Raw genomic sequence first — 15,147 nt, forward strand, 5'->3', positions numbered from 1 at the left:
AGGTATGGCATGCCCTCTGAAATCCGGGGAGAAAGGGCAGCTGAATAGCTGCACATTGATGCCTTTGGAGCCCTATTCTATATCCAAAGCTCGTGTGCGGGGGGTGGGGGGAATCATCAAATGCATGATATGGAGGCATTTACATATGTTACTAAAAAGGCGCTCGAACAATTGTTATTTGGGTGAGTGGTGACTTCTCCATTTTCATTCTCAGTTCTCTCTTCAGAGAGAGATCTCAATGATTTGAAGATCTTTGGTACTTCACAACTTCTCCTTGGCTAGGAGGAAGTGGACAAGCACCACCCATGTGGCTAGCACATCTGGACTCTTTCTGGTCCAATAGATGTTTTGGACTTCCCTTTTTAGAATGGTGTGGATTGTGATCTATATAGTCCCACAACAAAGAATTTGGGGCCCCTCTTTGCTAAATCTTTCTTAAAGTGCTTAGGCATTCTTTACCTTTGAAAGTTTCTTTTGAATTCTTATTAGTTAAAATTAGTTAATTAATGCCTGCAATCTCTTATTACCTTAAATCCAAAAGACACAAGATCACTCTCTTTTGTTTCCTCCGCCAATCCTTCACAACCCCCCCCCCAACCCTCTGTTTGCAAGCTCCTGGTCACAAGCTTCCCACAGCAGGGGTCAGCAAATGTTTTCAGCAGGGGGCCAGTCCACTGTCCCTCAGACCTTGTGGGGGGGCTGGACTATATTTTGAAGGGAAAAATAAATAAATGAATTCCTATGCCCCACCAATAACCCAGAGATGCATTTTAAATAAAAGCACATTCTACTTATGTAAAAATACGCTGATTCCCAGGCCGGATTTAGAAGGCGATTGGGCCAGATCTGGCCCCCAGGCCTTAGTTTGCCTACCCATGTCCCAGAGGCTGCAACTGGTAAATAGACCTGGTGAAAGAAAGAAGAACATGAGAGAAAGAAAGTATTGAAATGAGTGAGAAGGTGGAAGAAGATGCCAGCAGAGGGGGAAAGGCAGCATGCAGGCCACTGTTGATAAAGGATTTGGAAAGAAGGTGACATGAGGTTCAGAGTGGCAGCAGAAAAAGTACAGAGAAAGGGCAAGGAGGCAAAGAGAAAGAAGGAAAACAAAACCAAGGCAGGTGACAGAGGACAAAAAGTGCAATAAGGTAGGAGAGTTAAAGGCAGGTGACAGAAAAGGAAAATAGGTTTTGAAAGTAAAAGAAAGCAGTAGAAGACACAGAAGATGATCCTGTGAAAAACCCCAGAAAGCAAAGACAGAACACGACTACTGAAAGTCTGACCAACAATACATGAAATATGGTTTCACGTATTGAAAAAAATAGCATGTCAATATATTTGCATGTGAAGGGTGGTGAGATGCTAGCAAATGAAAAATTGCAACCATCAAAGCTGTTCATTCATTCATTTAGAAACAACGCATGCCAGTTTTGAAAACAAGCCATTTTTAAATTATTTTCAAAAACAAACAAACCTGTGGACAACCAGTTTTTGAAGAGCAGGGAAACTTTGTTCCATATGCGACAGGAAGGAAGAATAGCCAGATACAATCTGTTCACAAAGCAACTCTGATCCATTGCTTTCCTCTCCACAAAAATCATAAACTTCCAAACACACGAGTGAAGTCCTGCATTCTATCCTAGGAAAATTGTTATTTTCGTCGAAACTAGTGCTCTCGCCAGAAGCTCTCTGCAAAGAATCGGGTTCTGAACACAAAACTCTGTGGTTAAACATAGAAGTGAGGTGACTGCCATGAGGAAAAAGGTTTGAAAGGCCATTTGAACTTCAACACAAACTTCTTGGGAGATAAATTGTGAGCATATGCTCCATTAGTTGACAACTCCTTGTGTCTTTTAAGGTTGGCATATCTTGTGGGTGTGTTCAGATGTTAAAAAAGCATTCAAAAATAATAGAAACATTGAAATTTGTTCACATGGTGAATGGTGCAGCACACTCTGCTGGGCAAAAGAAGCATAAAGCAAGAAGCCACTCTGCATTTTTGCTTGCAGTGTGAGAGAAAAGTAGGTGCTGAGAATTCAGGTTCTGGTAGGCTCCCTTTGCCACCTACCACCTACTATTTAAACCAGGAGAAGCCAACAATATGCCCTTCAGATGATAATAGCTGTCAACTTTTCCCTTTTTTAAAGGGAAATTCCCTTATTCCGAATAGGATTCCTCACAAGAAAAGGGGAAAGTTGACAGCTATGGATGATAAAAAAAAAAAAATAAAATAAAAAAAAATCCTTCCAGTAGCACCTTAGAGACCAACTGAGTTTGTTCTTGGTATGAGCTTTCGTGTGCACTGTGCATGCACACTTCTTCAGATACGCTGAAACAGAAGTCAACAGACCCTTACATATAGTGAGAGAGTGGGGAGGGCTATTACTCAGAAGGGTGGTGGGAATGGGTGAATGGCTGATAGGTGTGGAAAACCTGTTGACGACTGCAATTGGTCTTACAGGGAAAGGCAAGGGATGAGATGGCTAAAGATAGCTTTCTCGTGTATAATGAGATAAGAATCTAATGTCTTTGTTCAGACCAGGTTTCTCCATGGTTTTAAGTTTTGTAATTAGTTGCAATTCAGCAACTTCTCTTTCCAGTCTATTTCTGAAATTCCTTTGCAGTAAGATAGCTACTTTGAGATCTTGTATAGAATGTCCTGGGAGACTGGAGTGTTCTCCTACTGGTTTCTCTGTCTAGTGATTCCTGATATCAGATTTATGTCCATTTATCCTTTGGCGTAGGGTTTGGCCTGTTTGTCCAATATAGAGAACTGAAGGGCACTGTTGACACTACTTAATTTTGCTTCATTCTGCACGTAACAGCTGAACTCTATCCTCAGTGAGGTCAGGAAAAGAGCACCCAACCAGCCAGGGCTTCCGTTTTTCAAAGGATCATCATGCAGGCTCATCTTGGGTCTTCACTATTTGGTTGACTTTGCTTCTGGGGCACACTTCTCTTTTTTTAAAAAAAATTATATTTATTGAAAGTTTTTAACACATAAAAAAATACACAGATACACATTTATATACCTAATATTTATTCCTCACATTGTAATAGACTTCCTCCTATCTCCTCTTCCCGCATTCCTTGTCTATCATCTTTAGTAATTTCTAAACATCTTACCAAATCATATTTACTATAAAACTTACCTAAATATTCAATCTTAACTATTTTTCTTAACTTATATTCATCTGTCTTAAACACTTAACCTTACTCTACGTCTACAGTCTAGCTTTCCTCCTAGTTATATCTAATTCTTGATCATACAATAATTTTTTTAATACAATTTAAATTTCTTCCAATCTTCTTCCACTGCGTCATCCCTCTGGTCACAAAGTTTCCTGGTCATCTCAGCGAGCTCCATATAGTCCGTCATTTTCATCTGCCATTCTTCAATCGTTGGTAATTCTTCTGTCTTCCAGTTTTTAGCTGTTTAAATTCTAGCTGCTGTTGTGGCATACATAAATAGAGTTCCATCACATTTAGGGATTTCTTGGCCTAGGATGCCCAGTAAAAAGGCTTCTGGTTTCTTTTTAAATGTGTTTTTCAACACTTTTTTCATTTCATTATAAATCTTTTCCAAGAAGTCTTTTACCTTTCGGCACAACCACCACATATGGAAGAAGGTTCCTTCTGATTGTTTACATTTCCAGCACTTGTTACTTTGTCCATGATACATTTTTGATAATTTCACCGAGGTCAAATACCACCTATACATCATCTTCATAATATTCTCTTTAAGCAAGTTACATGCTGAAAATTTTATACCTGTTTTCCACAATTTTTCCCAATCTTCCAACATGATGTTGTGCCCCACATCCTTTGCCCAATCTATCATTGTTGATTTTACCATTTCATTCTTAGTATGCCATTCAAGCAATAACTTATACATTCTGGAAAGATTTTTAGTATTTGGCTCAATCAATTCAGTCTGCATTTTGGATTCTGGAGCACACTTCTCTTCCTGCTGAGTGGCAGAGACAAAAGAAAATAAAAGCACAGAATGAAGTCAATGCCAGGTTATCACCAACCTAGGTGGGCTTGTGGAAGACTGCCATAAAGGAAACATGGCCAAAGCTTGCCCAACCAAGAGGAGGCTGGGATGACTGCTTATTGTCATTGCAGTGCTCAATACATAGGTCATTAAAACTTTAGTAAAAGCAAAGTGTTTTTCGTTTTGTTTTTTAAAGGATAAGTGCTCTGAACAAACCCCCAAAATCCTAAACTTTTGTTAGCCAGCAGAGGCAGTGACCTTTTAGGGGGAAATATGCCTTTGGACATCATGGTAAAGCCCAGGGGCGTCGCAGGGGAGGGGCGGGGGGGCGGGGGGCCCCGGGCAGCACCCCTGCTTGGGCGACACACCGGGGGCTTTAAAAAATTTTTTTTACTTTTTTTATAAAAAAAATTAGGCCGTGCCGTGCAGAGCAAGGAGCATTTGCTCGGCTGGCGATTTGTTATTCCTGCTGCAGGAATAACAAATCGATGGCCGAGCAAGCGATCCTCACATCCCTTTCACTTTCCCCTGAGCCTTCCAGCAGCCGAAGACTGTGGAGGTAATGTGTGCCTGCCTGGTTGGACTTGGACCATGGTGCTGATAACGCCAAGGTTGCAGGTTCCATCCCTGTATGGCATAGTTGCCTATTCCTGCATTGCAGGGGGTTGGACTAGATGATCCTCGGGGTCCCTTCCAACTCTGTGATTCTAAGGCCTGACCAGATGCTTAGAAAGCCAATGTCTTAATCTTTTTTTTAGTTTATTGCTGGCTTTATTCTTTGATTGTTCTGATGAGTTGCTTTTACCAATAGATTTATTGACTGACTCTCTTCACCAATTGCTCTCAGGTTTGTTTGGTTTTGTGCATGTTTGTGTGTGTGTGCAATAAATAAAACTCCACAGGGGTGCTGCAGGTTCCCACCTAGGGCCAAAAGTGGGGTTCCCCATGGGGCAGGCCCAGGGAACCAAAAAATATGCTTTGAGCCACAGAATTGTAGTGTTGTGTGGGACCCCCAAGGGTCATCCAGCCCAACCCTCTGCAGTGCAGGAGTCCAGTGCCAACATTTGGGGGAAACACCCATATCCCTCTAGGGTAATTCATTGCAGGGGTCACCAAATAGCCCTCTTCCCCTACCACCTTCAGGTGCCTTCCCCTGCCGGAGAAGCAAGGCAGGGTTTGAGGAATCTCCCTTGCCTGCCTTCATTCCCCCTGCTCACAATGTAAATAAACCAATGTAGGTAAATAAACCAGAAAATAACATTTTTAACTGTATATTATTGTTCCTTCTTTTAATAATTTCAATGGGGGGGGTGACAAAAATTTCTTTGCCCCCGGGTACCAAATTCCCTAGCTACGTCCCTGGTAAAGCCCAAAGGTCTGCAGGCTGTATTAAGATGGAAGGCAGGGGCAGGGGCAGGGGCGTAGCAAGGGGGGGTGGAGGGGGGGCCCGGGCAGTTTTGTCATGTATAATGAGATAAGAATCCAATGTCTTTGTTCAGACCAGGTTTCATTTCTTATCTCATTATACATGACAAAGCTATCTTCAGCCATCTCACCCCTTGCCTTTCCCTGTAAGACCCTGTAAAAATTGCAGTCGTTAACAGTTGTCAACAGGTTTTCCACACCTATCCCCACCACCCTTCCTAGTAATACCCCTCCCCACTCCTTCACTATATTTAAGGGTCTGTTGACTTCCGTTTCAGTGTATCTGAAGAAGTGTGCATGCACACAAAAGCTCATACCAAGAACAAACTTAGTTGGTCTCTAAGGTGCTACTGGAAGGAATTTTTTATTTTATTTTGACTATGGCAGACCAACACGGCTACCTACCTGTAACTTCAATTAAACTGCTAATGAATCTTCATGAGAATCAATTAAACTGCTAATGAATCTTCATTATAAACTGATGTGCAGAATTGAACTTACTGAAAAATCATTACCAGCTCCATCCATTATTGGGAAAGAATTGCATATAAACACAGGGGGCTGACTTACTTTGTCATATGTGGTGCCACCGACTCACCGGAATCAGGAGGGCTGTAAGGGGGTGGAGCCTGTAACACAAAGATATAGATACCAGGGGATGAGAGCAGATGTTGAAAAGTGCATGGCTTCAGATAGTGGGGACTAAGCTTTAGAAATCCAGCCCACTTGCATCATAACAGTTTTCTTGTTTCAACTTTTCATCCTCAGAGACCTGAAACTGCTATGTAGTCTCATCCATCTTTTCCAACTCTATGCTGAATCATTTAAAAACAGAAATCAGGCATTCTCCCAGAAATCATTAATATCCTGTCCAGAATTTTGCAGGTAAAAAGGTGAGGGCCTCCTCAAATTATTTCTTTGACAAATGGCTGTTTCCCAGGTTAGATGCCCCATAAACCACGCTGGCAAATTTAAGCTAAGGACAAAAGAGGAGAAAAACCAACTCACTTTAGTCTCAGAAAATTCAAAGCGGTTCACTGAGACATCACCTTTGATCTCCAAGGTCTGGATTCTTTTGGGGGGAATACGGTGTTTGTAATCCAAAAAGTGATTTCCATTGACATATACCTACAGGAAAAAATGCAACAAGCAGTCCCTCGTTCAATTACCAGCTGGCAGGTACAAGAAGAAGGCTTCAGGTGTTTTAAAGACTACCAGGCTTAATACAATGTAAGTTCTCGTGGGGCATACCTGACTGTCAGCTATTTCACCAAAGCTTATTCCAGAGTAAATGTTTTCTATTTACCAAATTTAACTTGTTTTTGCCCTTCCTTTCTGCCATTTAGATCATCAGCGCAGCTTACAAGAGGGGTCAGCAAACCTTTTCATCAGGGGGCCGGTCCACTGTCCCTCAGACCTTGTGGGGGGGCCGGACTAGATTTTTTTTGGGGGGGGGGTGTGAAATGAATGAATTCCAATGCCCCACAAATAACCCAGAGATGCATTTTAAATAAAAGCACACATTCTACTCATGTAAAAACACCAGGCAGGCCCCAGAAATAACCCAGAGGTGCATTTTAAATAAAGGCACACATTCTACTCTTGCAAAAACACACTGATTCCCGGACCCTCCGCGGGCCAGATTTAGAAGGCGATTGGGCTGGATCCGGCCCCCGGGCCTTAGTTTGCCCACCCATGCTACAGAGGTTTACAGCCTCAGCTGGGGGGGGGGGGGCTAAGCTTCTACCTCAGAGCTTTCCAAACTTTTCATGTTGGTGACACACTTTTTAGACGCGAATATTTAGCTGCTTATAGCTCAGAAGTTAAGATCGGTTGTAAGATGCTTTGGGTTGCCCTCAGCAAGATAAAGCAACTGAGAAATTTAATTAAGAATAACTGGAGTCATTTGTTTAGCCCAAGCCTGAGAAAAGTGTGTGGGTGAGTCAGAAACAAGATTTTGGCTAGGTAGGGAGGCAGAGTTGTGGTGAGGCAAGCTCACTAGCCCTATTATTTTCTTTTAAGCCAGTAGCTTCACTCCCACAGTGCTGAATAAAATAATATTTTACCCACAGAGACGCACTCACACTTCACTGCCGGCCTACACATTCACACTAAGGGCTTATCCCACATTTCTCCTCCTCCTGCTGTTTTCCCTTGGGGGAAACCACTCTTTACCACTGAAGCAGAGCAAACAGCAATAGAGTTATCTGTGGGTTGCAGTTTGCTCTGATTAATGGTAAAACACTGGTTTTTCATGGGAGGGGGACAAACAAAATACTGCCTGGACCTGTGCCTAGAAAGCGTGGAGGCAAGTTACGTGTGGACAAGCCCTGACATAATCCATGCTGAGGTAACTTGAATTCTGATTGGCTGGTTAGTTCTAGACCCTTAAATAAACTGCTTTGAGGCTTTCCCCCAAAAAATCAAGCAGCATATAAATTTTATGGCTTAAACTGTTGCATTGGGCCATTGCCACAAAACAAATAATAAATAAAAATGCCACAAAACAAATAATAAATAAAAATGCAAAACTCCTCAGTTATTTACCCAGCATTGTTGCACACCACCCCAATCTCCACACCAGTGCGAGACTCCAGGGGTCCCATCAGGGTTCGTGTTTCCTTTTGGGAACGTGGCACAGTGAAGACTGTGGTGTCTTTATAATAGATGGTTTATTTACACATATATACAACCTGAGCCTATGATGAGTCCTGCTTCTCTCATGGCCACGATTCTGGATTCATGCTGTCAGCCCACATGGTGTGCTCTGATCCCTGCCTTTCTCCAGCCTGCTGCCTCTTACAAACTGACACCTTTTCCCCCTAGCTCACATCAGGTAAGCTGAGATCCTAAGCACAACTCTGCTAACTGACACAGAGATGGAGAAGGGGCCCCATCCCTCTGCTGCCTGGTACAGTCTCTGCTAATGGTGCATATCCCTGCTTTGTTTGCTTAACGACTTGGCCAGTCTCAGCAACTGAATCCCTGCTGCATCTGGGGATTGGTTAAATCCTAAAACATTTCTGGTTCCAGGAATATAGGAGAGTCTTCCTCTCCTCCTCAGCCTTTTCTTTTCCAGCTGACACTCCGGGTTGCTTGCTATCAAATGGAGTAACCTGGCTCACCACCCCAATCCCACCACACCTGATAGCAGCTCTTCTCAACATTGATGGTCATCTCAAAAGAATTGTCCTGCTTGAAAGGTGTGCTGGAGGCAATTTCCTCTTCCCCGCAGAAGAGTTCGTTGCTCTTGAAGAGCTCCCAGAATGTTTTTTCACTTTTCATCTGTGTGTTGCACACGACCACCGGCTTTATGGTATCAAATCGTGGACTGAAGTGGAAGGCGATGTCGCCATTGGCGCACAGGAAATTCACTGCAAATCTGAAATGTGAGAAGGGCAGAAGCACTGTGAGGAAGGAGAGAGCAGCCGATTGCAGAGGGAAAGGAACTGAAAAGTGGACAAAGAAGCAGGAACAAAACACATGGGGTGGGGTTGTGAGGAGATTAAGAAATTTGGGGGAGTAATACATGAGGAATTAAAGAAAATGTTGACAATCCCAATTGCTAAAAAAACCAGAGGCATATCTCCAAGGCTTGATAGGGAAAGATATACCGCAAATAGGAAAAAGTAATTTTTCTATAAGCAACTACAGCAGCCAGGGTAGTGATTGCTTCTAAATGGAAATCTCAAATCTTGCCCTCAAAAGAGGAGTCGATTTGCAAATTAAATGAATATTTAGAACTGGTAAAGCTAACCTCAATCATAAGATACCAGTCAAATCAAAAATTAAAAAAGGAATGGAAATGTTGCAAAGATTATATGTTAAAATATTGTTCTAAGAAATATGCTAATATGCCTAGAATAAAAATGTAAAGTATATCTATGAACTGGAAAAGAGAAGAGATAAAAGAAATACAAAGAATGATACATTTGGAGAATGCAAAGATAAAGGCGGAAATAAGAGATTCAAAGAAGTCGAATTGTGGCGGAGGGAAGCTGCGGGTGGGGGGAGTATTATATGATAAGTATGTAATATTTGTTTTCAATGTTTTTGGATTGTTTTCAGTCTTTTTTGTTTTTGTTTTTTCTGTATTATTTAAACAAAAATAAATAAACATGCAAACCAAAAAAAGAAAAAAGGAGAGACGAGAAAAAGCCAAGTGGAGGGGAGAATGGAGCAAGCGCGAAAGGCAAGGTTTGGAAAGGGCAGGAGTCATGAAGGCTGACCTGAGGGAGCACAACTGGGACTCAGCAAAAGGAAGTGGCACACCACAGCAAAGTTTCTGTGCACCTATAGCACGCCCATTGATTATCCTCACCGAGTCTTTTAAGCATGAATATAATTCTATCAAGGCATGCACTTGCCAGTTCTCTGAATTAACCCTCCAATGAATAACAGGCTGAAGTTTGTTCCCGGATCCTTATCCCCCATTCCTGGTTCCTTGCTTGACGAAACAGAGAGCTGAGGGAGCAGCTTGAATCAGGACTTTCGGTGCATGTTCACAAGATGCTCACTGGCTTTCAGCTATAACAACGCAAAACCAGTTTAAAAAAAAAAAAAAGTTCCAGGGGAAGACATAGTCATTAACATCCAAGTTGCAAGATTTGCTCTGGCCACTGAGAAAATGCAAGCCAGGTTCCAAGAAACTTGGTGTGTGTGTGCTTCTGTTCTATTGTAATATAGCTTATAGCTTATTGAAGAGTTATATTGAAGAGTTATAGCTTATTGAAGAGTTTATAGCTTATTGAAGAGTTACAGTGTGTGATGTGCATGCCATAGAATTCTATTTAATATTGATCCAGAGCAGAACCCCGATGTATAGTTAGCAGAGTAAAAACTTAAACACATTGCAGGATTCCCAAAAACCAGACCAGAGGCAATTGTATTTCATCCAGCAGAGCTTTACTGCTGCTGAAGGCAAATGAGCATAATGGTCACAAATCCAATACATTCAGGATTGGCACTTTCCATAAGAAGTCCAGTTGCAGCAGACTTAACTTAAACTTACAATAACTTATAATAAGTCTAAACCTTAACACTATCTATGTACAGAACACACCAGAAGGAAAAGAGAGATAGAAAGAGAAAGTGAAGTCCAGGCTCCTTCTGGCTCTACGTTTATAGTCAGCATGACTTGACAGAAAGAGATATGAGAACCAGTTTAAACCAGCTGCACTAGCTTCTCTGAAGGTATAACTCAAACATCATGAACCTTCTTGCTTGTTTCTTTCACACACAGAGGTTTTCAGAATCCTCTTGAATTAATTAAAATAGGAAAGATCTCTACACATCACATCAATACTTTCTGTACCAAGAAAGGCAAACTGACAGTGCAAGGGGGTGTTATTAGTTTGTAGGGGTGTGTGTGTGTGTTGACTACCTCAAAATGATTATTTAGCTCAGTCAGTAGACCACGAGACTCTTAATCTCAGGGTTGTGGGTTCGAGCCTCACATTGAACAAATATTCCTGCATTGCAGGGGGTAGACTAGATGACTCTCGTGGTCCCTTCCAACAGTTCTCTGATACTTTGATTTGTTTGTTGTGTCTTTACTGTGGTGGTCTATTGCAACAACGAATGGTAACGAAATCAAGCGGCAAAATAAGCCCCACAGTAACACATTCAAATCAGCAACAAAGCTTTTCAAACTTTTTGTATTATTATTTTCAATCAGCGTTTATTTATGGAGTACTATTTTTGCCTACACAACTCTGAAGTAAATTATTCCTAAATGAACTCAAGAAGAGTCAACAGCAGAACACGGCAGCTTCACTACCCTGACAGACTGCATACATCACCCCACATCCATGATTTTGGTCACAGAGGAAGAAGGGCCAGGTCTGAGAGGAAGAGATGGATGGGGCAGGACAAAAACAAAGGGAATCGACCAGGAGGCTAGACAAACCTTTTCGTGTATGGTCCGACATAGCCTTGGATTAAAAATCTCTTTCCCTCACTGAGGCCTTCAACAATGGTCCAAGCAGCAGCAACGGGAAGACTCTGTGGAGTGGGGAGGAAAGCGGAAAAAGAAGGTAATCAAATTCTCGATCCAATAGCCTCAAACTCAGCCTCAAAATCATCCCAACCATCATGAAGAGAACTCACATTTTAATGGAAACTGTTCATATCGGCTGCATACATGCTATACTTTTAAAGCACGTTTGAAGCGCATTCTCTCCTCACCTCATTGTACTTTGTTAGGGGCTGCTGAGAATCATAACTCTCTGAGGGATAATGCCAGAATGCCCAGAATTATTTGAGGGGGGAAAGGCGTGTCAAATGTATTTTAAAGGTAGAATTTAAGAGCATAGCCTTCAAGGACCCTGGGTGGAGACGACAACACTGCACAGAGCCCCAGCTCAGGTTTCGAGAGTCTACCCCCATCTTCTGTGCTAGTATAAACTGCATTTGTATACTAATATACATTCAATCATCCTTTATTGACATAATTTAGACACCACATGTTAAGGCTGAGCCAGGAACACCACCACTCCCCCCCCCATGAAGAAAGGGTCGTTCCCCCTCTAACATGCTCTTTCTCTACACCCCACTCACCATCTTTGAGCTGGTTTGTCAGCTTTTCTTCTCACGTTCACCTGGCGTGAAAGTGAAAGCAAAGCTTCATCTATCAAACTTCAACCTTCCTCAGGAAAGGGTGGGACACAATGCTGGCAGCTCCTTTTGAGCAAGGTTCAGGCCATAGGGAGAACATCCTTGTGGAGGGGAGGGATGGGCCAGTCTGTCCATTTTGGTTTCTCTCAATTTCTCATTTCCCCAATCCTAAGAATAGCTCTCCACATTTCCACATAAGGTGCAGTTTCTTTCCCCCAAGCCCCCATGAAAACTACCTCAGCATTTTGGTGTGAATTTCTTGTAATATACCGTATAACACGTTTGTATGCAGTCACGCCTCATACATATATTTTTGCAAATCGATTTCCCCTAATACAACAAGTTTCTGTATATTATTTTCATATGTGTGTTTTTATTTCCGCATTACCCCAGTATTCTTGTGCATATTATTTTGCTTCATTGCAAAATTCAGAGAAGTGAGTTCCAAAGGATAGGAATCACAACTCTCTAAGGGGTAGTGCCAGAATGCCCAAAATTCTTCGACGGGGAAAAGGTTTATCAAATGTATTTTAAAGGTAGAGTTTTATGTATCCATTGTTTAAAACAAGAATTTGTTTTAAGAGCATGGCCTTCCAGGGCCCAGGGTAGAGATGAGAACACTGCACAGAACCCCTGCTCAAGTTTTGAGAGTCTACCCCCATCTTCTGTGCTAGTATAAACTGCATTTATATACTAATATTCAGTCATTCATCCTTTATTGGCATAATTAAGACAGTAAAAATAATAAAAGAGGGGGGAATCCATAAAACATAAGCAATCCTCAGAGCACATTCTTGGCTAAGGAATTTATGATCGATACCAGGACCAAGATCAGAAGTATTTTTGCCCAAAACCCACTCATGGTTCTCCACCCACAAACCCCTGTGTCCTTTTTCAGCAACCTAACTTGGGGTCAGGTAAACTTTTCAGTCAGAAAAGATATTGTTAGAAAACTGGAGTCATAAACTCTTGCCAATTTGTGACAAATAACTCCTGAGAGATCTCAATCTGCCTTCTGCTCACCTGACTACCTGAGATCAAAGGCTCTTCTACTTTCCCCAAACATCTTTAGGCTGCTTTCCCATACCCCGCAAGCCCCATTAACAATGGGACTTACTTCAGAGTAGCCAAACTTTTAACCGTGTAGGTGATGTCACGGAACATGGGATGGAGAGGAAGATTCTACCCTGAAGAAACTCTTACGCAGATTCACAAAACTTTTGAGAAGTCAACAACATGATTTCCCCACAAGGCAAAACAGGGGCAGTGCTCTGCTAAGGAAAGGGGCATTAAATAAGGGATGTGCCAGATAAAACGAGGCAGTTAAGAGCCGATCCTTTCCTTGAGAGTGAACTGCGTCACACATCAATAAAGATGCTGTCGCTTTTCCTGATGATGATAAAGCAACAGCTCAGTGCTGGAGATCAACAGCACATGTTAAGGCTAAGCCAGGAGCACCACCCCTCTCCCCCATGAAGAAAGGGTTTCCCCCTCTGACATGCACTTTCTCTGCACCCCACTCACCATCTTTGAGCTGGTTCGTCAGCTTTTCTTCTCACGTTCTCCTGGCGTGAAAGTGAAAGCAAAGCCTCATCTAACAAACATCGACCTTCCTCAGGAAAGGGGTGGGACACAATGCTGGCAGCTCCTTTTGAGCAGGATTCAGGCCAAGGTTCAGGAATTTTGAGCAAGATTCAGGCCAAGGTTCAGTTCTGTTCATTTTGGTTTCTCTCAATTTTTGGTTTTTCCAATCTTAAGTATAGATCTCCACATTTCCTTTTTTTTTTTTAATAAGAATTTATTGACATTTTTTACTTATGACAACATACACCCATAACCACACCTACATTTATACACATACAAAACTAATACAGTTATAAATCAAATACATACATTGCCAGGATTTTCCTTCTTATTTAAGCATCTCATAAAAAATTTCTTTTTCTTAATCTTGACAGTTGACTTCCCCTGCCTTTTCACCTTCGATTTTATACCCATAATCTACTTTTTAACCTCTTCTTTTAAAAATTAAACTCAATTATATATATAGAATAAAACATTCATCTTAATCTTGATCATCTTAGTCTATAAACTCAGTCGGCTTATATTGACTTTACTTATAACACATCATCATAAATCTTCGTAAATCATTCTTATCAAATCTACACTATCTCCTCTGTCCTTTAAACTGCTGCTAATAACATAGAAACTTCAAATATCTCCTTTCTTATTCAAACAAAAAATAAAACTAAATATAGCTGACAGTATTCACCCTCCAATTTCAAAATGCCATAACAGACTGTTTTAGATTTTACTTAATACTTCACCCCACTCCCCCTCTGTCCATTGTCCTTCTCCTGGTGACGCCAGAACCAAACTTCCAAATGTCTTCTTTTTCCAAATATCCACAGATCCAGGCACAGTTCAGAACACTCCTTGTAACGAGCCTCAGGGTACCCATCTCATCTTCTTTCAGCTGCTCCGTTTCTTTGTACCATTCCTTTTCTTCTTGTAAATATCTTGATTCTTTGTCCCTTGCCCCCGAGCTCACACCTCGGGGACTGGATATAACAAATCTTGTCGTCGTCTTGGGGCTGCCACCCCCAAAAAACGAATCTTTTTCCCGGAGTAGCCCTGTCATTTCTTTCCATCCTTCCAACAACCCTCTCAGCTCCTTAACAAGGCTTTCTTCCATAGTATCAAAGATTTTAAAAGCCTCCTCTGTGGGCAGTAGATTTCTTTTCAAACCCCCACACAAGACTTTCACTTTCCGATAAAGCAGTTCCAGCCTCAAAGCATTGAGCCTTTGTTCATCCGTTAGTCCAGAGTTCAAAACAAGTTCAAAGACGAAGCCCAGCATAATGGTAGAGGGGGAGGGAGTGGGTGTCAGATTACTATTCCTGTCTCTATGTTCGTCGCCATTTTCCTAAGCCGGAGCGCAAATACCGCAGCTTTAAACGGAGATATTTTCCGCTAGTTTACTTCCCAAAAGAAAATTTCAACAGTCTCATGTATCAAATTTAGATACTTTGTAACCAGTTCTGTAGCAGCAGTCACTCAAATTGGTTAACTTCTTTCACTCGAAGGGAGGGAGGCAGGCTGCCTTTCTCCTT

General features: G+C 41.8%; 1 protein-coding gene across 1 annotated transcript; it reads right to left on the reverse strand.

Annotated features, from left to right (window-relative positions):
• Positions 1-2,786: 2,786 nt before the first annotated feature.
• LOC117051740 (galectin-8-like) lies at positions 2,787-13,669 on the reverse strand. The gene is made up of 7 exons (XM_033158378.1): positions 13,559-13,669; positions 11,328-11,422; positions 8,564-8,801; positions 6,428-6,547; positions 5,990-6,048; positions 5,203-5,206; positions 2,787-2,958 (listed from the first exon to the last, which is right to left on the reverse strand). The coding sequence occupies exons 1-7, from the start codon at positions 13,559-13,561 to the stop codon at positions 2,905-2,907; spliced, it is 573 nt and encodes a 190-aa protein (XP_033014269.1). The 5' UTR covers positions 13,562-13,669; the 3' UTR covers positions 2,787-2,904.
• Between the last annotated feature and the right edge of the window lie 1,478 nt (positions 13,670-15,147).

This window comes from Lacerta agilis, chromosome 8, assembly GCF_009819535.1.
Source record: "Lacerta agilis isolate rLacAgi1 chromosome 8, rLacAgi1.pri, whole genome shotgun sequence".
Taxonomy (NCBI): Eukaryota; Metazoa; Chordata; class Lepidosauria; order Squamata; family Lacertidae; genus Lacerta; species Lacerta agilis.

What these genes read in the sequence shown, in the direction of transcription:
- LOC117051740 (XM_033158378.1), bottom strand. An exon ending in GTCGGACCATACACGAAAAG is followed by an intron (nt 8,802 to 11,327) that starts GTTTGTCTAGCC and finishes CTCACATTTCAG; the next exon opens with ATTTGCAGTGAATTTCCTGT. An exon ending in TTGAGAAGAGCTGCTATCAG is followed by an intron (nt 6,548 to 8,563) that starts GTGTGGTGGGAT and finishes TTTTTCCTGTAG; the next exon opens with GTATATGTCAATGGAAATCA.